The following is a 22,224-nucleotide window of genomic DNA, read 5'->3' as shown; positions in this document are numbered from 1 at the left end:
AAATGGAAGCATGCAATTGCTGTTCTTTATAAGCTGGTGTAAATCAATCATTTAAAAAAATGTTGAGAAAGTATATGGATTAAAAAAAAACTCACCTTGTATTCAAAGCAGGAAACGCAAAGATATAGCAAATCCAAGAGTCGGTTAAGTCGGAGAACCGAGAGGTCTGTAAACCATTTCTGGAGTACAGTTTCATCTGCATTCCTCAAGACCCAAAGCAGACAGATAAGGAGACTCCGACTGGATTCAGCCGAAAATGTGGAATGCTGTCTTGCAGGCTAAAAAGAAAGTATGGAATACATTTTAAGCAATTATAAGTGTTTGGTAAGAGTACACAATTTACTTTTGAAAACGGATGAAGCAGAAAATGTGCGATCATTCTCCTGTTTAGCACTTATTCAATTGAGAAAAAGTATATAAACAAAGAGCCAGGACTTAAAAGAACAATAAATCTACTGTAGCATTTTTTAGAAGTCCAAGTTAGATAAAAGGTAAGTTTACGGAAACCTTGAAAGTAGGTTGAAACAAGAGAAACCTCTAACAGGTTGTAGACATCCGGGCAGAATACAACTGTCGTGATTTCATGTAATATCACGTTTGTTGACCTGCTGAACCACAGTGTGTTACTGTGTGGTGGTGTAAAGTGAGACTTTCAGGGCAGTATAAAATACAGAGGGCCTCATGAAGGATATGAATACAGCCACCACTATTTGGAAATTACCAGCAGAGGTAACATACTTCACATTACAGATTGCAGTATTCTGTCCAGTGGTAACATTAATTCCTATGGCTTAGTACTAATAGTCTCTACAACAATACTTTGCAGAAGGGGGATTGTCTGGATTGGGTGAAATTGTAAACTACAACCAGCAGTATATGTTTTAACTCATTTTGTTGGCATATCACATAACAAAAGCAAATAACATATATAACAGTCAATTAGGTTCTTGTTTAAATAAGGTCTCTGTGAAGGTTTTCGGAGGAAATGTATGTTAACTACCTCATATCAAGAGATTGATGTCTGAAGAAACAAAACAAGTGTAACAATCTAAATCAAATAGATTGGGGGCTACCTATCAGACAAGGTATTTTAGGGTAATTTTTCATATAGATTACAAATGGAGCTCAAATAGGTACAGGAATTCTCATGTGTCCCTCTAACACAAGCAGTCCATTTCTCCAACACCAAGCAGGTTGCATAGTTTCAGAAACCACATTTGGGTGGTGGATATAGTTCCCATATTCGATGAAAAAGTAATCGCCAGTTTTGCTGCCAACAATAAATGGGTTGCCAGTACTACACTTCCAGAGGACGGGGGTAGTGATCATTGTGGAAAAGTCTGAAAATGTGCATATTGGGTTGTGTGGTATGTCAAGGGCCATTACACCTTTTACTGTTGACCTGGATGCTAATCAAAACTCCTTGAGCTTAGGGCAATCCCAGAACACATGGCGATGGGAACCTTTGCCCAGCACACTGGTCCACCACATAGTGCTACAGGTTTGTGATATTGCATGTAGTTTTACTGGGGTATAAAACTAATTATAAGTGATTTTAAGTTGGGTTCCTATATGAAGTGTGCTTACTGATGTTTTGGTCGTTTTTTTGTGGGTAGAGTTCCACATCTCATCATTATTGTCTCCTCCGAGGCTCCTTTTGCCATGCTATTTGAACGGACCGCCCTTCATATGCCTTCCATCTTATTATTGCATTGTATATTTTTTATATTTATACATTCTACAAGTAAGTCTGGTGTGAGCAACACTCTACGCCATTAACATCCTCGACAGCTCCCTTCCGGATAGAGTGGTGAAGAACCAGTGCTGGATCTATTAATACCGGAAGCATTGCTATTTTTCCAGCACATATCATGAGTCCCTATGACTATCAGTGCATTTGAACTCTGTTCCCCATAGTAAAAATCTCTGTTTATTTTTCCCTGCACACATCACCTTCTGTGGAGTGCAGTAGAGACACTGTGTCCCTGTAGCTTTGTTTCCTAATGCCATGTAGAGTAAAATATACTCTTAAAATGTCTGTGTCACAATACTTTTGCCTGTCCTTTCGCCATCTTGTTTGGTCTTCTTTCTGGTATTGAAGAGCTGGAAATGCCATAAATGGATAGCCCTTTCTCGGGGAAAGCATCTTTTTTTACCAGGCAAAGTGTTGCTCTGTGTGTGTGGCTGACACTGTCTGGTCCCAGTCCACAACCATGCCAAAGTGTGTCTGTTGCTAGGCACCTGTGTTGGCCAGAAGCTGTCCACGATTTGACACGCCTGCTACTTTGAATGGTGCAAATCCTTACAATTGGTGGGCTTGGGGGTGACTCCAGCTCGATCCCTGGATAGAAGGGGTACTCATGCTGCCAGTCCTCAGATTGCCGTTGGAGCCAGGACTCCTACAAAGAGAAGCATCCTGCTGAAGGCCCATAAATTGCCATCAGAAGCCAGCCAGAAGCATTTTCTTTGACCATCACAGTGAAGCCCTGCTGATCTCCTGATGACCTTCATCAGTGTTCGGCGCCGGGACCAGTAGGAATAAGCAATTTGAACCCCTTCTTGAGGATCCTGCCTTTCAATGCCTTCATAGCACCCTGGAATCATCCTGTGGGCTGATGAGTTTATTTTGCGACCTCGCTGCTTTGGTCGTCACCCTAAAATGAGCGTTGGGATGCTACAGATTGTCACTTCCGTAACAAAAAGCATCCCCTTGCAGTTACAGCTCTCTACCATGAAGAGAGGCCTAGCAGGAGCAGTTTCTTTGTTTCTGCCAGGAGGGTCGATATTTTTTTTTTGCCAAGGTCCTCTCTGTGACGAGACATTAGAAAGCCCACCTTGGATGAGCAGAATTGCACCCCTTAGGCTTAGCCTGAAACACCCAAAGGTTAGGTAACTGTGGACAAGCAGTCAGGCTTAGTCTAGGAGGGAGGAGGGCTGTAGTGAGGCACACAGAACCTAGAGCATACACTTAGTTCAAGAAACCTCTTACACTTGGAGTTATATAAAAAAACTGGTATTTATTAGTATACACTAAAGCTTGTAGCATTCAAGTAAGGCAAGTACTATCACACAATAATATAATAGAAGAATAGTTGCAATATTCACAGAGTTAGATCTTTCAGAATAGCAATAAAGGTAAAGAAATCACATAATCAAACCTCATGAAACATATATGCAAACTTATGGGAACTTTGATAACTTTCGCTTAGCCTATCTTAGAAAGTCCAACCCTGTCTTAGGTAAGTCTCACAAAGTCTGAGGGGACACTGGGGGACCCGTGAACAAGGGCGGAAGAAGACGAGGCATGAAAGCAGAGATCAGTGATCAAAGAAACAGAGTCCAACAGGAACTCTTCAGGTTGGCAGGCTGGTATCAGTCAGGTTTGACAGGGCAAGGAAATTAGCAGTTTCCCTACCCGGACTGCCCCATGGACCAGTGTCCTAAGTCAATGTCAAGCACAATGGGTTGTCCACCGCAATGTAACTCAAGGTAGCCCCTGCAGGGGTGCCAGATGCAGCTATCTGCAGCCCTCAGAAGCACAGGTTCACCAAAGAAATGCTCTAGGTAACTAACTAGAAGCAGGACAGTACCTTTAAGCAAAGGAAGCAGCAGGATGGTCCTCCAACACTAAGGTGACAGCAGACCCGGTTCGGGTTTCTTGGTCTTGGCAACACGAATGAAGAACTTGGAGTAGGATCTGGGAGTTGCTCTTGTGTGGTAGGATGCCCAGTCGAGGATCTTTGCAGGACTGGTTCCTTGGCACCGTTTTCAAGAACTCAGTGAAGGATGGTTGGCGTGTGGTAGTCTTTGCCCCGGTTCTTAGTCTTCGTCTCGACTGAGGGTAGTTTTAGGTGCGGGATCCAGTCTTGGAGTTCCAGGGGGATGTCCACAAAGTTTCAGACAAAACTGCACCTTGGAAGATGTTGCACTGCAAAATGGCACCGGACCCTGGGCAGTGTTGAATTGCGAGTCATGGAGGATGCAGCTCTTTCAGGGAGGTTCCAAAATGCAGTTAGTCTTGGAACTGGTTAAGCCTACCAGTCCAAGGCAGGAAGTCATACTCTTTGGAGCTTCCCTGTAGCGCAGAAGTTGAGGTCGGGACACAGCAGCAGTTACTCAGATGGCTCTGGAGGTTGGTTCCAGTGGTTGACTCTGAAAATCAGCTCCAGGACCCTTGGATTTATCCAGGAAGACCAGCTGAGTCCACCAATCACCATTTATGCACCATTCAATCTTGGGGGTGGATGTCCAATGGGAACAGCCAGCCTCCCAGTATAAACTGGTGCCAGGCAGGCACACTGCAGGACAAAGACCAGGGGAGTTTCGGTCACCTCCCCAACTTACTGTCTTCTAAGGCACTCGGAGAGTCTTTGCAGGCTTTCCAAGGGAAGCCTGCCAAAGACAAAAGACACATCAATTCCTCCCCCGCCCAGCTAGGTAGAAGAAGGCTCAAGAAAGGACAAGTCATTGAGTACAAGGGCTTAAAAATGTAAACATAACTATTCCTGTCGCCCGCCGCACCGCAATAGGGTTTAACAGGCTCAAAGTCCTTACCCCATCGCTCCCTTGCCTGACCGTGAATGGTGGTGTTCTGGTCAAGTATCCTTCCCTGGGCTTTCCCTAGATTGGGATAGGACCTGTTAAGAATTTTTCTTAAATTGTTGTCTAACTTTGAGGCACTTACAAATTGCATAATGGCTTTACCAACACTAAGGTGTAGTGGCTCAATTGTTAAGGCTTTGTATGATGTTTCTAACGCCTTTATTTTCAACATATTAGTTCTCTAAATTATGGTTACGTACCTGGTTCTTCTATTTCACTTGCTTAACTATTTTACAGTATTCTAAACCTGTTTAAACGGTATTCTAAAAGTGAAGTGCTGGTGCTCCTTGCAGAGTACACCAAAGTGAATGTGTATATATGTGTACTAAATACTTTTTTATCTGTTAATTACCTGTGGTTTTTATTGCTCAGAGTTTGTCTAAGGCCTTAATAAATAACTATTTTTTATACATTTTGCCTACCTTGTATTATTAAGAGTGCTTTGTGTGTGCTTAACAGAACCCTTCACCACTCTCACAGTTTCTAGGTCCAAGGCCTATTGTTCAGTCACACTACCCAGATAGAGTTTGGCTAGAGATTAGTGTATTTCTCTGTTCCCCAGAACAGGGTGGCCTCTCACAATCTGCCCACAGGGCTGATTGTGTAAATTCATCTTAACACAGGTGTGAGGAATGATTTTCTTTTTTCTGCTTTCCTCCCATATACTTCAATGGGACACCTTATTGTGTTTCCATTGTCTGCTTCCTCACCTTACTTTTTCTAGGTAATTATAGTCAGCTTTACTTTCCTGCTTTTAGCTTGCTTTCATGGGGAAACTGATCAGTCCCTAAGACTATCAATACTGGGAGACCCAGTCTCCCTTAGTAGAATTATTGTTTGACCACATAATGAGACGATACACAATTATTGTTTGACCACATATAATGAGACGATATGCCGCGAGGTGGCAAGCCCACCATGTTGGTAGTGGCCCACCGCCCAGGTTAAGGACCCAAGCTTAGCCCAGCCAACGAGGGGCATATTGCCATTAGCACCTGTGTAGTACGCTGCACAGGTGCTAAAGGTTTTTAAAAATAAAAAAGGAATGATTTTTCTCTCTGTCAACGGGATGCCTTGCGACGTCCCGTACACAGAGATAAAATACTACACCAACATGGCCGCCATGGTATTGTAAGGTGGGGCTCTGTATGGAGCCCCTCTTCCATTTCCATTGTGGCCAGGCTGGGGGTCCGGGAGCTGACAGGAGCTGCGGCGGGTTCCTGACGCCATAATCAAGTAAGTGGGATGGGGGGAGGGAGAGAAAAAAAAAAGAACAGTGTAGGCATGGAAGATGGCGGGGGTGGGGGGGACCAGCAATCACGCGGTTTTGAATGAGGGCTTACACTAGTATTGCCAGCCTGCATTCCGAGCTCCCTGATTGACTGGTGTCCTTGCCCAGAGTGCTAATGTCATTTAGAATACCATACACTATAAAATGGCTGATATTTTCACCTGCCCTTTGGCCATTTTTTGCCTTGGCCTTCTTCATGCCGTTGCAGGTCTGGAATTGCCATATATGGAAAGCCCTTTCACAGGCAAAGCCTCTATTTTCCTGTGTAAAGTAGAGATCTGTGTGTATGGCTGGATGTGGGGCCTGGGTATATCTGGACCCAGTCCACATGCAATCTGCAGTGTGTCTGTTGCAGGGCAGATGTGCTGGCCAGATGCTGTCCATAATTGGATCGCCCCTGTCAGTTTGAATGATGCAGATCCTTATAATTGGTAGCTTGGGGGCGGCAACAGTCCAGGTCCTGGTAAAAAGGAGTACCTTTGCAGCCATTTGACAGATCATTAATGGAGGCAAGGCGCTTATGAAGAATTGTAGCTCACTGACAACCCATGGACGACTGTTGCAGGAACAAGACTCCTGTCCCTGATGTTTCAGCAATCCTGACCATAGAGAAGCTGTGCAGGGTCTGCTCCTTTGTTCTCACCACAAAAGATCACCTGTTGCCGCCTGACCATGGTGAATCTCACTGAAACCGCTTTCTTTGTGTATCATGGAGGTCCACTTCGGTATCGTGGAGGACCCCTGAGGTAGCCTAATCCATGGAGGTCTACACCTTGTCATGCCGACGGTGTCCAGCCGACTAGCCACACCCAATCCCAACGCTGCTAGTCAGCCCTGTACCCATAGCCCCTGAAACTCCCCGCACCAGACAAATCCTAGAAGAAAGGTGGATCCAGCAGAATCAGGAACCCCTGAAGTAGTTGCTGAAAATATAGGAGTAGGGGGGAGAGTTTGTATACCTATTCCTACCCCCGCCATAGGGTTGTATGGGCGTAAGGTCCTAACCCTATCTTCTCTCTCCCTTGCCCGACTAAGATCGGTGATGATCTGGTCAGAATTCCTTCCCCCCTGGGATTCCCCTAGCATGGTTCCATATAAAGCCAAAGCTTGTTTGGGGTTAGTCTGGTTCCACTCTGCACTTATCATTAGCTGGGCTTCCCAGCAATACCTGTGATTTTCTCGACAGGGGAATCCACATTTGGCTTTTGGGGCAAAAAGCACTACTTTGTGAATTCTACGCCGCTTCCCCTCCCAGATAGATGTTCGTATGTCAGCCTGAATTGCTTGAATGATTCTGAGAGGATTTGTTCTAGAAACAGAGTAAAATCGGTAGAGAAGCTAGGTAACATTTTCATTTTGAGAACAATCTACCTATCCAGCATATGTAAATACATTACTTTCCATTTTGGCATAGGAGATATTCTTGCATCCATAAACTTAGGATACTTTGCTTTGTATAGTTGGGAATGAGTTGAGGGAAGAGTTATCCTCTTTGAAGGCAACAAGTGCAAAGATGTATTCTTCTTTTAGACACACAAACATTTCTTTATTGATTTTAGCATACAACAACCATAAACACCACATAGGCTCCCACCACCCATCCCTCCCTTACCCACCCCACCTCCCCTTTACCCTCTACACGACTCATAAATCACCACTGCTAAAGTCCAGATCTCGTAATCGCCTCTAGTAGAGAGCGCCTTTAGTCATTAAATTGTACATTCCACGCTGACTCTGCCCCAATGAGACCCACCACCCACCGTCCCCCCTAAATACAACTTTATTCATGCGCCCCTGATGACTGCGCCGACCGAGCCTCATCCGCCATCCGTGGTCGGCTAGTGGGGGGCAGCGTCAACGCATACCTGGTTTCATTAAGGTCACACAGTCTCATATTCTCGAGCCAGACTGCGAAAGTTCGGGGACTGCTCTTACCCCAGGCTCTAGCTATCACATATCTGGCCACCCCTACTGCCATACCCAACAGTTTCTTATCAACCCGGGATTCACCTTCAATTAGTGCCAATAGCCATGGCGTAGGCAAGTAGTTTTGCTCCGCGGGAAGCATTTCTTTTCACAGCACTTTCAATTTCCTCTCAGAAGGGTCTCATGCGGGGGCATGCCCAGGCCATGTGATAGAAATCTGCTGTCTCTTTACCACATCTTTTGCATGCTATTACGTCATCAGGGTAGAATCTGCTGAGCTTCTGTGGAGTATAGTAGGCCTGGTGCAAGAATTTGTAATGAACCAACCTGTGTCTGGCGTTTAGTGTAATTACTCTTGTTTGCATACACACAGACCTCCATTGCTTCTCACTTAGCTCCATTCCCAATGATGTCTCCCAGAGCCCCTGCCTCGGCATCCCCCTATCGCTCCTAGCCATCTTGTATATGGTAGCAACTATCTTCCTGTCTGCCAGAGGTTGAACAACATATTGTTGAACCACATGTGGCATGGGAGCCCACGGGAAGTCTGGCCATTTTGTTTTCATCAACACCCTCAGTCTGTAGTACTGAAGTAGAGTCCCTGCATTATGCTCCCCATGTGCCCGCAATTCATCCCATAGTTGAAAACGCCCATCCACTACCAGATCTGCCAGTTTTCATACCCCTAGCTTCTGAAAGTGGTCCTTACATGACTTCTCAAGCGAGAGCGGGACACCTACTATGTCATATACTGGGAGGTCAGGATGGTAGTCCGGGGAGAATTTCAGTAATTGTGCAAGGTGCATCTAGGCCCTGCACGTCACAGAGATTGGGTGGACTTCATCTCTCGGAGTTTGGCCTCTGTTTCCCCACAGCGTGCCCATTAGGTTGCTCGGGTAAGAAACTGCAGCGGCCACCATGACGTATGGCACATTAGATTGCGCGTCGTTCCAATCTGCAACATACTGTAGCTGAGCCGCCAAATAATCTAGCTGCAAATCTGGGTACTCCAGGCCACTGTGTTCGTATGCGGCTGTCATAGTTTCATATGCAATGCAGGGCTGCTTACCCGCCCACACAAGTCTAACCATCATTTTCTTAACGCGAGTCCAGAAACTGACTGGGGGCCATAGCGAAACATTGTTGAAAATATACAACATTTTGGGCAGAATGACCATATCTGCCAGGGCCATACAGGCAGCCTGCGAGATCGGGAGGAGAATCCACGATTCTACCCTCTGCTCTAGGGCCTCCAGGGTCTTTATGTAGATTTCATTATAGAGTGTTTCCACCTTTGTGGAGACCATAATACCCAGGTACCAAAGGCCTTGTGGACACCATCACAAGTCCCCGCCCACATCCCCCACGCTGCACCCCCGGGGTGGGAGGGAGAACCTCCGATTTGTTCCAATTGATTCTAAGTCCCGATAATTCCCCGAACCTTACCAACTCCTGTGTCAGTGGGCCTACATTCATAATAGAATGTTTAACTTATGGCAGGATATCGTCTGCATACAGTGAAATGATGGTGCCCGAGTTATTCACCCAAATACCCTTCTGCATGTGAATTCCCCGAATGTGGCATGCTAATGGCTCCTTGGCCAGGGCGAATACAATGGGGGAGAAGGGGCAACCCTGTCGAGTTCCCCGCGTGGGGTAAATAGTTTCCGAGACCACCCCGTTTGTGTATACTGTAGCCCTGTGCCTTGTATATAGTAGTTTAATCCAATTGATGTACGTGAGACCTAGGCCGAATCGGCGGAGCCCCTCGAAAAGAAAGGGACACTCCACCGAATCAAAGGCCTTTTCTGCGTCAAGGGCCGCTATTGCTATTGGGACTTCGGGGTTCACATTATGCATTAGGTGGAACAGGCGTCTCAAATTATTCTGTGTAGATCGACAGGGGATGAAGTCGGCCTGGTCCGGCAGTATCAGGGCTGGCATATGTGGCAGCAACCGGTCGGCTCAGATTTTCGCTAGAATTTTATTATGAGTGTTAATTAAAGATAATGGTCTATAGGACGCTAATTGCCGAGGATCTTTACCCGGTTTGGGGAGTACCGTCACCAACGCCGATCTGGTAGTCTTTGGGAGGATGCCTTTTGCAATGGCCCCTTCGTACATCTGCAATAGCTGGGGAAATAGAATGTTTGCATACTCTTTATAAAATTTGACTGTTATCCCGTCCATTCCCTGTGCTTTACCATTTGGGAGAGCCATAATAGCTTTATGAATTTCCTCCTCAGAGATTGGGGCTTTTAACGCCTCCCCCTGGTCCCTTTCCAACCAGCCCAAGGCTACTTCATCGAGGTATTGTGCCACAATGTCATGCCCGCCAGTGTGACGGGACTCGTATAAAAGGGTATAGTATTGCCAAAATGCCCTATTTATCCCCTGCAGATCTTTAACAGCGCTACCATCCCGCCCCTCGATCTCCACGATACTGGTTGACGTAACCGTACTCGCCATTGAGCTGGTCGCCATAATATAGTCAATCCTTGATGAACTATGATGGACCCCTGAGTAAAAAGTATATTCCCTATTCCCAGGGTCTTCACCTCGCCAAATATTGTACAAATTGTAATATGCGGATATAGTAGCCCATGCCTTCGCTGCTTGATGCCTGTTGCGTCATGGTAGATCTATCCAACTCCAAAGTGAGAGCCAGATTAAAATCTCCCACCCAAACAATCTCATAAAATGGAAATCTATGTATATGCCGCGCGCATTGATTGAAAAAGTCTGGTGAGTCTGTATTGGATGCATAAATATTTATAAAAATAATTTTTGTGTTATATATCTCCCCCGCTAGGATCAGACTTCGCCCTTCCTCATCCCCTATTTGTTTGTGTATTCTAAACTGTAGGGAGTTGTGTATATACGTGGCGACTGTGTAGAGTATGACGAGCAAAAGCTATGCACCCCCCAGCCCGTGAGTTTGGGGAGGGGGGCGCCGCGGACCAGGTGTGTTTCTTGCAAACTTAGCACATTGACCTTATGGGCTTTGCTAAAATTCGCTATGGCACGCGTTCTTTTCTGATTTGTGAATCCCCTAACATTCCATGTCATCGCTACGAGAGGTCCAGCCCGCTCGCCATCAGGGCTTAGTGCGGCCATTCTATGCTGTAGGTGCTGGCCGTCGATAGTCTGTGTCCCAAGGCATAGCCCAATGTTGTGCCCCCAGTGTCAAGAGAGCCAGCGTAGAGTGCATGCTCTAAACGAGTCGTGATACGCCCCCGCAGAACTTAGGCCATAAAAAACTGTGGCCCATAACTCCCCCACCCCTAACCCACCCACGCCAGAAACTATAACCTACTGGCTCCCCTCCCTTACCCTTAAACAAACAGTGCTGCAGTATCTACGGCTGTTGGGGCTCTGAGGGCAGTCCCAGTGCTCCATAGGGCAACGGCACCTGTATGTCTTGTCTCTCCCCCTTCTCCTGGGGGTCCAGACTGCCGGGCCCCCATCCTCCCCGTTCATGGTTCACTACTTAAAGGATATCACCAACGGCTCAGGGCGGGTGCCCCAGTGAGCCACCCGGCTCTGGTAGATCTTTGACGAATTGTTCTGCTGCCTCCAGTCCGGTGAAGAATACCGTTGACCCCCCATGTTGCACACACAGTTTAGCTGGGTACATCATAAAGTATGTTATCTCTTTTTTCCGCAGGATATCTTTTGCGGCTTGAAAGGTTTTCCTCTGGTCCTGAACTGCTGGACTAAAATCCAGGTACAGGCGTATAGTGGAGCCTCCCCATTGTAGCTCTCTCTTCTTCCGCGCCGCATGCAGTATGGTGTCCCTGTCCCGGTAACAGAAGATTCTGGCAATTATGGTGCTCTCTGGAGCCCCTGCAGGAGGTCTCGTCGCCAATGAGCGATGTGTTCATTCAACCATATACATGTTTGACAGTGGAGGATTATCTAGTATGTCGACAAGGAGTTGCTCTATGAATTTTTCTATGTTGTCTATGTTCGTAGATTCCGGAACACCCATGACGCGAATATAATTCCTCCTTGAGCGGCCCTCCAAATCTTGGTTCTTCGCCAATATTTTTTTAACCATCTGTTGCAGGCTGGACACCTCGCGTTGCAGCAGCGCGACATTGTCCTCTGTTGTTCCAATTCTCTGTTCCGCTTCTCCCATGCGCCCGCAAAGTTTCTCTATCTGGACTGCGGAAATGTCCACTTTACTAGTGAGGGCGTCTATCTTAGCACCAAGGTTATCAGTGCTGCCCCAGTACAACATTACACAACAATAGGAGGTGGCAAGGCTCAACAGAAGCAATTATCTCTTACATCTGGAACAGGCTCACCTCAAGCCAACAGGTTGTGTAGCACTGCTTGGTCGATTCTGGACTCCTCCCTGGAATCACTGTCGATGCAGTAGAACTTCGTGAAGGTGTGCATGGAACTCCAGGTAGCAGCCCTGCAGATGTCCAGCAGGGGCACACCAGACAGGAATGCCGTTGTTGCAGCGATCGCTCTGGTGGAGTGAGCACTTGGACGGCCAGGCAGCGGTCAGTTCGCCAACCGATGACAGTGTGTAATGCAGCCGGAGAGCCACCTTGAAATGGAAGCCTTGGACAAGGCCTTCCAATGGCTCACAGGACCAAAGTTCACGAACAGTTGTGATGTCTTCCGAAAATCCTTTGTGCGTGCCATGTAAAACTTGAGGGAACGAGCAACGTCCAGTGAGTGCAAGGCCCTTTCCGCCGGCGACGAAGGTTTCAGGATAAACACAGGTAACACCAAAGGCTCGTTGAGATGGAATTCTGACAGAACCTTCGGTATGAAAGAGGGGTGCGTACGCAGCACCACCCTCGATTTGGGGAAAGTCAGGTACGGTTGCATGCAGGATAGGGCCTGGATCTCACCTACCCTCCTGGCAGAGGTGATGGCCACAAGGAAAGCCATTTTCCATGAAAGAAACGCCGGCGGGAAAGATCTGAAAAGTCCTTTGAGAAACTCCTTGACGAGTCGGTTGAACCAGAGTAAAGATCTTCCTGGGGACCAGGTGTAGCGGGAGATAGCCACCAGATGTATCTTGATGGAGGCATGTGCCAGTCCTGCCTTGGCCAAGGATAGCAAGTACAGAAGGATCTGTGGGGCTGTGACCCTCAGAGGGGTAATCTTCTGTGCCCGGCACCACATAGCGAGTCTCTTCCACTTGTGACTGTAGCAATTCAAAGTCGATGACGCCCCGGCCTTTGCACCGTATACCCTCCATACCTTCCGAACTCTAGGGCTGAAGGGTCCAAGCCCTTAGGATCAGCGATCCCGGGTTGTGATGAAAGATTGTGCCTCCTTCTCTGGTGAGAAGATCCGGAACCACTGGCAGCTTGACCGGAGGCGACGCTGACAGACTGAGAAAGTCTGTGTACCAAATCTGCCTCGGCTACCCCGGGGCGATGAGTATCATCTTGCACTGACATAGTCAGTGTGTTGATGACTCGTAGCAGAAGAGGGAATGCAGGGAATGTGTACAGAAACAGGCCTTCCCACAGGAAGGAGAACACGTCCCCCAGGCTACCCAGTTGGTGGCATCTATGGGTGAAATTCTGGCACTTGGAGTTCGCTGCCATCATAAACAGATCGATCTGGGGTCTGCCCCACTTGACGAATAGGCAGTGCACCTGATCCTGACAAAACTCCAACCCGTGGCAGGGGCGCATTTCCCTGCTGAGGGAGTCAGCAATGGTGTTCTTTACTCCCGCCAGGTGGAGAGAGAAGAGGAACATGCCCTGTCTGATGGCCCAGTGCCACAAGTCCTGCGCTTCTTTGTAGAGTGCCAGGGATAAAGTGCCCCATGCTTCCTGATTTAAAACATGGTGGTGGTGTTGTCGTGAAGATCCTCACCACCTTGCCTTTCAGAGATGGGAGGAACGACTTGAGGGCCAAGAACGCTGCCCGTAGCTCCAGGATGTTGATTGAATATCCTTTACTCCGGTAGCCACAGGCCGCTGGCGTGCAGACGTCCGGTGTGCACTCCCCATCCCTCTAGGGAGGCGTCCATGGTGACCGTCTCCTGGCTTGGCGGGCTTTGAGACCCCGTGCCTTGGGCGATGTTGAGCAAATGTCCCACCATTCTATCGCCCGACGGAACTTGTTGAGTGAGATCTTGTCCGTGAAGCTTCTGGACACCTGTATCCTATCCAACAGGCGTCCAGGAATTCTTTTTTTTTTTTTTAACTTTATTTAACTTGCACAGGGGTACAACATTTCAACATATGCATATTCATTGGATGAGACAAAAGCAGACATGGTAGAACAGAAAACATCTACTGACATTGACATTTGTATACATGGTATTCTACACGGTTCAGTTACATCACCTTCCACCTCCACACTTTGACGCACCAAGAATTGTCGAAAACCGCCCCAAATGTCTCTCGGGCGATTAATCGGTGGCACCAAGCCGGTGTACACCCATTTCATATCACAGAGCCAATGGTGATATGTAGGGCCATCCCTGCGCTTCCATCGCATTTAAATAGCTCTTTTTGCCAACACAAGACCAAGGTTAACCAATTTGAGCTTCAATGGGTTCAGCCTATTTAGATATCCCAATATACATGTCGAGGGTTCCCATACCATGGGCTGCTCCACTATCTCCTCCAATGCATGGCACACCTTATCCCAGTATTTTGACAATGCCTGACATGCCCAGAGCATGTGTGTTATATCTGCATCCAATATTTTGCCTCTGGGACACTTCCCCCTCCAAGGTAGGATACATCCTCTTGAGGCTGGCCGGAATGAGATATGTTCTGTTCAAAATCTTGAAGTGCATCAGCCTGTGCCTGGAGTTTAATGATATCTGCCTTGTTAATCTTCATATTTGCAGGCAACGATTGGCTGTGAAAGTGACATCCAGGTCCCTCTCCCAGGTGCCCCTAATGTCCAATGTTTGCACCCCCCAAGACATCTGCGCTAGTTTATACAACACTGAGGCTGACTTTAACACGGGTGTGATGCGGGTCTTGTGGGTATTCAGACCTGATCGAATCTGTCAAAACTGGAGTTTCTGAAGCAGCGTGTTCCACACATGTGTCTTAATCAAGTCCCATGAAACAAATGACCCCTCGTGGAACGAGTCACCTAGGTTCCATATGCCGGCCCTACACCAGTGTGTTGCCAGTAGTTTATCCTTTGCAGGGTCTAAGAAAGGAGCACCCCAAATCGGCATGGCACGGTTATATAATACAATATTCTTGGAACATTTAAGTAGCTTAGTCCATGCCTCCTGTGTATCTGTCACTGTATCTAATTGATTAGTATTGCACAGTGTTCCCCCGGCCAGCATGTGCATCAGAGTTGCCAGTGCAGCCCCTGGGAGTGGCTAGTCGAAGTCCTGAGGGAGTTCGGCTTTGGTGAGAGCTTTGTGAGATGGGTCAAAGTACTATATAACGCACCTATGGCCAGGGTGAAAACTGGGGGCACGGTGTCAAAAACCTGGGCGATACAGAGAGGCACCAGGCATGGATGCCCACTCTCACCGATGTTATACATCCTAGGGCTCGAGCCAATAGCTATCTACTTCAGAAAGCAGTTCTTTGATGCATGGATAAAGCTGGCCAACGAATACTCTATAATTTCATTGTACGCTGACGGCGTCCTCCTATACCTGAAAGACCCCCAAACGAATGCAAAGGTCGCACTAGACATACTAGACAACTATGCACGCTACTCAGGAATTCGATTCAGCAAGCATAAATCCTGTGCATTCCCACTGGCTAGACTCAGGGACTCAAAAGAAGCTGACCTGCCTGAAGTTGGAATCAAGTGCCAACCGATAATATTCCGATACTTGGGGGTCAACATGAAGCAAACACCAGAGCTTACACACGAATGCAACACAGAGGTTGTAATGGGAGGGCTACGTAAATCCATGAAATTCTGGTCTAAGCTCCCACTCTCGATGATGGGCAGAGCATCCATCACCAAAATTATAATCCTCCCAAGATTCCTGTACTACTTTGTAAACATCTGCCACTACATCCGACCACCCTTCTTCAGGAGACTAGAGGCACTGCTCAAGGACTTCTTATGGGGACCGACCAGACATAAACTACCCCTACCAATTCTCAAACTACCATACAAAGAAGGAGGGATACAACTCCCTGACTACTGACCAGATGTACTACTTGGCGGTGCAGCTCAGCCATGTGACGAGATGGCTGCCAGACGAACCAACAGCCGAAACAGAATTACTGTGACAGTCACCGTCCCCATTATTTCGCAAGGAAGTGCTATCGAACCCAACAATTCAACCCCAGGGCACCCCTATGATTGCAAAACTAGGCAGGCAGATATGGTCCAAAACCTGCTCAATGCTACACCTAAATCACCCATACACACCCAATAACCCCATATTGGCTGACGCATGCAAAACCCTCAACGACCTACCTGTAATGAGGAGTTGGGAAAAGGTTGGGATCTACACATGGGGGGACATGTTTGAGGAGGGCAACTTCAGGGACTTTGAATCACTACAAGCACTGGAGGGACTACCGAAAGGCCAATTCTTGTGGTACCAACGAGTTAAGTATATCGCAAAAAAGAAATGGAACGTATGGCCCGAGGAACCAACCCCAGAACCCCTCCTACAGGAAATTCACGACCTCACAGACGGCTGGAAACCGGTAGCCCGGCTGTATAGCCGACTGACAGATAGGCCCAACCCTTAAAGCACATCACTGAAGGAAAAATGGGAGAAAGACCTCGAAGCAACAGTGACCGAAGAAGAGTGGGAAAGGGCACTACTTTACCCCAAAGAGGTGTCCAAAAACATTAGATTCAGGCAAATACAACTAAACGTCTTGTACAATACCTATATGACCCTGCAGAGAGTATCCAGCTTCAACAGGCAAGCCACCTCAAAATGCCCCTGGAGCGGTAACGACAATGCCGACATGATCCACATGTTCTGGACCTGCCGCAAGACAATGGGCTTCTGGGCCAAAATAAAGCACACCTGCTCTGAGGCGGAGTTAGTCAGATACGAATGGGTCTCGAAAGAGTGCCTACTAGGTACACACCCCGGAGTAAGCAAGTATAAGCACATTGTAAAACTAATGGACATGTCATGCATCCATGCAAAGAGAACTATCGCAATGGCATGGAAATCGCCGGGGGCCCGAGATACGAACACTGGATCAGAGAGATGGAGAGATGGACAGAAGCGGAAACCAGAGCCTGGCAAGAAGGATCCACTGGAGGGGAGGAAGACATAAATGATACACTGGAGTCATGGAAAGCACTACTAAGGGACATCCACTACTCTGCAGACCACAAACCCCCCCTGACTCACACACTCCATCCAATAAGAACGAGAAGCTACACAACCAAGCCATCGAATGCACCCTCCAAAGGACCTCCCAATACTGGAACTTTCAACCCCCTATACCCTCCACCTACACTGAGGAAGAGATACAACACAACCTAGTCCGAAGACAGACTCTGTTAATTGTTGTTTTATTGTTAGTTGTTAACAATTAAAAGATAAAAGACATTATACTATGCCTAAAGCTCATCATATTTCATGATCAAAATGTATACCTGTACGCAAATGCCAATAAAATACTTTAAAAAAAAAATAAATGATGTGTGGTCCTCGCTCAACCCAATACACTGCATAATATGCCTGGGTGGCAAGGTAGTACAACTCGAAGTCCGGTGCTGATAACCCTAACAGCTGCGAACGGTAATGTGAAGCCTCCAGCTAACCCTTTTCTTTCTCTTCCATACAAATGAAGAGCACACTCTTGCCACTGTAGCAAAAAAGGATCTGCCCAGCCATAGAAGAACATTGCTAAATAAATAAAAAATCATGGGCAGGATAATAATTTTTAACAATGCAACCAGTTCCATCAATGAGATGGGAAGCTGGTTCTTTAGTACACATCTTGGTTACCAAGGAGTCGTAATTAAGGGATTTAACAAGGGCAGGTGATCGGGTAATCTCGACGCTGAGGTATCTTATTTGTGAATGCGCCCATCTCAGTCCGAACATGTTCCTTGTCTCTAAAGTGATTTCCGTTAGTGGGAAGACCTCAGACTTGTTGCTGTTCAAGCGCAGGCCAGATTATTCCCCAAACTCATGAACCACGGCTAGTATCCTCTGCAGGTATTTCCCAGGGCCTCGTATATACATCATTATATCATCTGCATATAATGTTATGAGTTCCAATTGCCCAGCGATGTTAATGCCGGCACAAGGGTGACAAGCCTGCATGAGGTCTGCCAGGGGTTTTATTACTAATGCAAACAGCAGGGGTGACAACGGGCATCCTTGTCTGGTGCCTCCTGCCAGTGTCAATATCGGTGAGAGTACCTCATTCACACATACCCTGGCATATGGCTGCGTGTATAAGATCTTCACCCACTTCCCGAAATTCACCCAAACCCATAATTGTGCAGCACCCTAAACAGGAATGGCCAATACACTGTGTCGAATGCTTTCTGCATGTCTAAAAACACAGCTGCTCTCTCAACATCCTGCGGCATCCGCGCCTTACATTATACATCAGGCGAATGTTTGATGCCGTTTATCGCCCCAATATGAACCCTGCCCGGTCTTCATGTACCATGTAAGGCATTAGCTGGTTAAGCATAGATTCCAACATTTTGCTAAGGATTCCCAGCCTGACGGTGGGGAATATTCATAAGCATGTGAATTCATGCCAGACTGCATGCTGGAGAACCATAGTTTCGGGATTCAGGCCTTTTACAAACTCTATTATTATAGCTTGGAGTTGTTCTTTTTCAGAGCAGTGTTCACCCAGATGGATGCCCTTTCATGAAGATAAATATTGGATTTCATGCCCTTCTACTCCACGCCTTGATTGTATTCACGATGATTAGTAAGGTGAGGATTGTCTGGATAACATATCCATTGACAAAGTAGAGTCCAGAGGGCAGGGTGCTACGCTGCCTCTCATGATCGGTAACCAGTAGGGATTACTAATATCTTCATCCTTAAACCAAAAGCCTAGGAATACTTATACCAGTATGATGGAACAAAACCACTGATCTATGTTACACTTTCAGGGTAAACAGGGCCTCTTCCTATCACCTCAAAGGAAGCTATCAGTTTATTAATTTTACTTAAATCTTTTTTCAAGAGGTAAAGGGAGGGCATGTAATATATCAAGTATTTTGGGCTAGACTCATTTGGATGGCAATGCTTTTACACCAGAGGATCAAATTAAGCCTTTGCCTGCATTCCAGATCCTATTAACTTTCAATAAAGTTGTGCTTACGTTAACAGACAGAATTGATATCACATCCTGGGTTATTTTAATCTGCAGGCATTTGAACACATTGTTTAGCCACCTTAAGAAACTTCCAACTTTATTGAAATTTATCATATAGCCTGAGATGTGCCTGAACCTCTGAATCAGGAAAATGCGTGTTTCCTTAGCCTACACAGAATTATCAAGCAAAACAAAAGTATTGTGCGCGTTTTACCTTCCAGATGTAAAATGTAATGTCTTCACATAAACATTCTGCACATTTTATAGGTTTGCTTTGTTCGGAAGTATTGTCTGTGGCTGTTGTGCTCCCTGTATATTTGCATGGAGTGTGTCTCCATATATACATGATGCGCTTGTTTTTACTGCATACTGTTGTCTCTAGTATTCATTGCACATGGTGTGTGCATACATTTGCTTGAATAGTTTTTTGTCAGTGATGATGTCTGGATGGGCATAACTCTGCATTCAGGCCATATGTGGTGTGTGTATGGTCTAATCATCCATTTATTCCACTGTATGGTATTTGGTTCTGTTTAATCCACAGAATGTAGTCATATGTTTGTGTTTTTATCCCTTCATTTCACACTTTGCACTGTTGGCACATATTGGTGTCGCTTTGGAACTGTGGTGCTTTTGTCCGTTCATTGCACACACTGGTCTTTTGTTCCATTGGTGCATACTGGTGTCATTCCAAACCTACTGCACTTGGATGGATAGAAAAAATATTACATGTTTCCAAAAAAAGAAAAGATGTCGAGCTTGGCTTGAAGCATCACCAAATTAAACATGAGGGTTCGGATGAGACTCCAGCACTTGCTTGACAAAGTCAGTGAACTTTCATGGATGATGGCAAAAGTTCCAGAAGAAATGTTTTCTTCATTTTCTTATATAAAGTTTCACGTAACCTTAACTACACTGACAGTTTCTGAGTTAGCATAATATTCACATTTGTATCTTAACTACACTGACAGTTTCTGAGTTAGCATAATATTCACATTTGTATCTATATAGAGAATGGACAGGCATCAACATTTTTGTAAGAGTTTCTCCTAGGATCTACGGCAAATGCTGTTTAAAAGTGACACATAACGTTGCTAGTAAAATGCATCTTAAACACATTACCGTTGAATTGAGTAGGAAGCTGCTTGGTCGGGTCAGCTGCGGGACAGAGGTCCCAGCAATGGCCATGGCAACAGTTTGGCTTATCATGCTTCCCCCGTCGCTTTCGTAATCTTCAGAAGATATACCGCCTGGCCTTCCACGCTGATTCTGAGTCTCTGGATACCAATCAATGGAAAAATGAAACACATGCCTTTGAGAACAGTTTTTCCCAGGGTAAGAAGTATCCTTTATTTCACAGTACAAGAACGCACAGCCTTGTTGCTGCAGAAACCCAGAACAAAGTGATTAGAGAAGTACTGTAATTGCTACACACTCCTGAGAATGGTGCCTATGTCGTGTTTTATGGTATCTCTACTGCCCTCCTTCATGGTTCCTCCCAAAAAGAAAACTGACCAGCCCAACTTTGATTCTGGGTAGGAAAGTAAATGTTACTTAACTTGTTACAAGTTCTCCATCCTGGATCCCTTCTTCAAATTCATAAATATGGGAATCTCTCCACTGGTAGTAATGGCGCAGGACATCTTATTACAATGGGCCTCATTATGAGTTTTGCCGGTCCGGAATCAACAGTGCCGGTAAAACCGTACCGGCACTGTTTACCGGACCGGCCAATTCAGACCTGCGATCCCGAAAACACCATCACCTCGGAGCCACTCCCGCGGTGACAACGCACCTGGAATCTGCGTCGGCGGAAACAGTCCGTCGATACATCGACGCACCACCAGTTACCGGCAATGCGTAACACCGTGCGCATTACGAGTAGCACGGACACGGAAAAACTGCCAAAAAAATGGCGGAAACACCGTGAACATTGTGGCGGTACCGCTGGCACCGCAGAGATGGCGTTAAACAGTGGCAAGTGAGCTGAATCAGGCCACAGGTGCACAAAATGAGCCCAGCTGCACCCTGCAGGCAACTGGGAGCCTACACAAGGGCCACACCTACACCCAGGCCACCTCCAAACACAACCATGCAAGCAGCTGCTGTAGCAGCATTTGGGCTATTGAACCTACAGGCGGTACTGCACATTGTGGCAGCAGTGGGGCAGAGGAGGAGGAGGCGTAGGTGTCAAATTGCAAACCCTGTACCCGTACCAAACCCAAATGTGCAGCCGGCACGACCCTGCATCGGGGCCTCACCCTGGAACCTGACCCCAGGGCAGATAAACACAATATACCGGCTTGACTGTCCAACAATCATGTCCATCCTCACCATGATCGAGGAGGTCATCAGCAGCCGCATCAGCATCCAAACTGCCTCCCCCCCGTCCCCCTGCTGAAGGTGGTCTCAGTACTGCATTTCCTTGGAACTGGAACATATCAGCACACTGTCGGTGAGCTGCACGGGCTGTCACAACCCTGTCTCTCCAGAATACTTGACCAGGTACTGGATGCTCTGCTGCGCCATGCGTCAGAACACATCGCCCTCCCCCGTACCCCTGGCCAGGTCACTGCCACCAAGTTGGCCTTCCATGCCATTGCTGGCATGCCAAATTGCATTGGTGCATTAGGCTGCACCCACATAGAGCTGACGGTCCCACGTGCAGTGGAGCGGTGTACCGCAATAGGAAACAGTACCACTCAATGAACATCCGGATGGTATGTGACGCTGGACAAGTGATAACCCATTGCTGTGCCTGTTTTCCGGGGTCAACACATGACTCGATGATCCAAGGAATTAGACATTGCCACGCTACATGGAACGCTATGCAGGATAAAGCACATGGCTATTAGGTAAGTACAACTGCCAATGCATGACCCCTGTGCAAGGGGGGTGGCTAATGCAATGTCCTGGGCATTTGGGATGGTACTACTGCCAATGCATGACCCCTGGCCAATGGCATGGACACTCACTACACACCACACATCGTATTGCTATACATACCAAATTGCAACAGTGTGCACATACCCACCCTGCCAATAGAGATGCACACCGTGACATGTTGTTGCAGCACAAACAAGGCCGACATGAGGAAGAGAGTCCCACACCTGCCCAATGCTCCTGTGCTCCCACATTGCACATGATGTGTGC

General features: G+C 46.9%; 1 protein-coding gene across 14 annotated transcripts in view; it reads right to left on the bottom strand.

Annotated features, from left to right (window-relative positions):
- DOCK7 (dedicator of cytokinesis 7) overlaps positions 1–22,224 on the bottom strand; it is a 1,498,361-nt gene that overhangs the window by 492,464 nt on the left and 983,673 nt on the right. For all 14 annotated transcript variants that reach the window (XM_069642017.1, XM_069642019.1, XM_069642018.1 and 11 more), the window contains 2 exons: positions 20,194–20,348; positions 96–278 (listed from right to left, as the gene is read on the bottom strand). In XM_069642017.1, coding sequence (XP_069498118.1) covers positions 96–278; positions 20,194–20,348 — 338 coding nt within the window. The remainder of the gene's footprint in view (positions 1–95; positions 279–20,193; positions 20,349–22,224) is intronic.

Source organism: Ambystoma mexicanum, chromosome 1q (genome assembly GCF_040938575.1).
Source record: "Ambystoma mexicanum isolate Mex_15411 chromosome 1q, UKY_AmexF1_1, whole genome shotgun sequence".
In the NCBI taxonomy this organism is placed as follows: Eukaryota; Metazoa; Chordata; class Amphibia; order Caudata; family Ambystomatidae; genus Ambystoma; species Ambystoma mexicanum.
The sequence above is the reverse complement of the archived record's forward strand: the minus strand, read 5'-3'. Positions and strand labels throughout refer to the sequence as shown.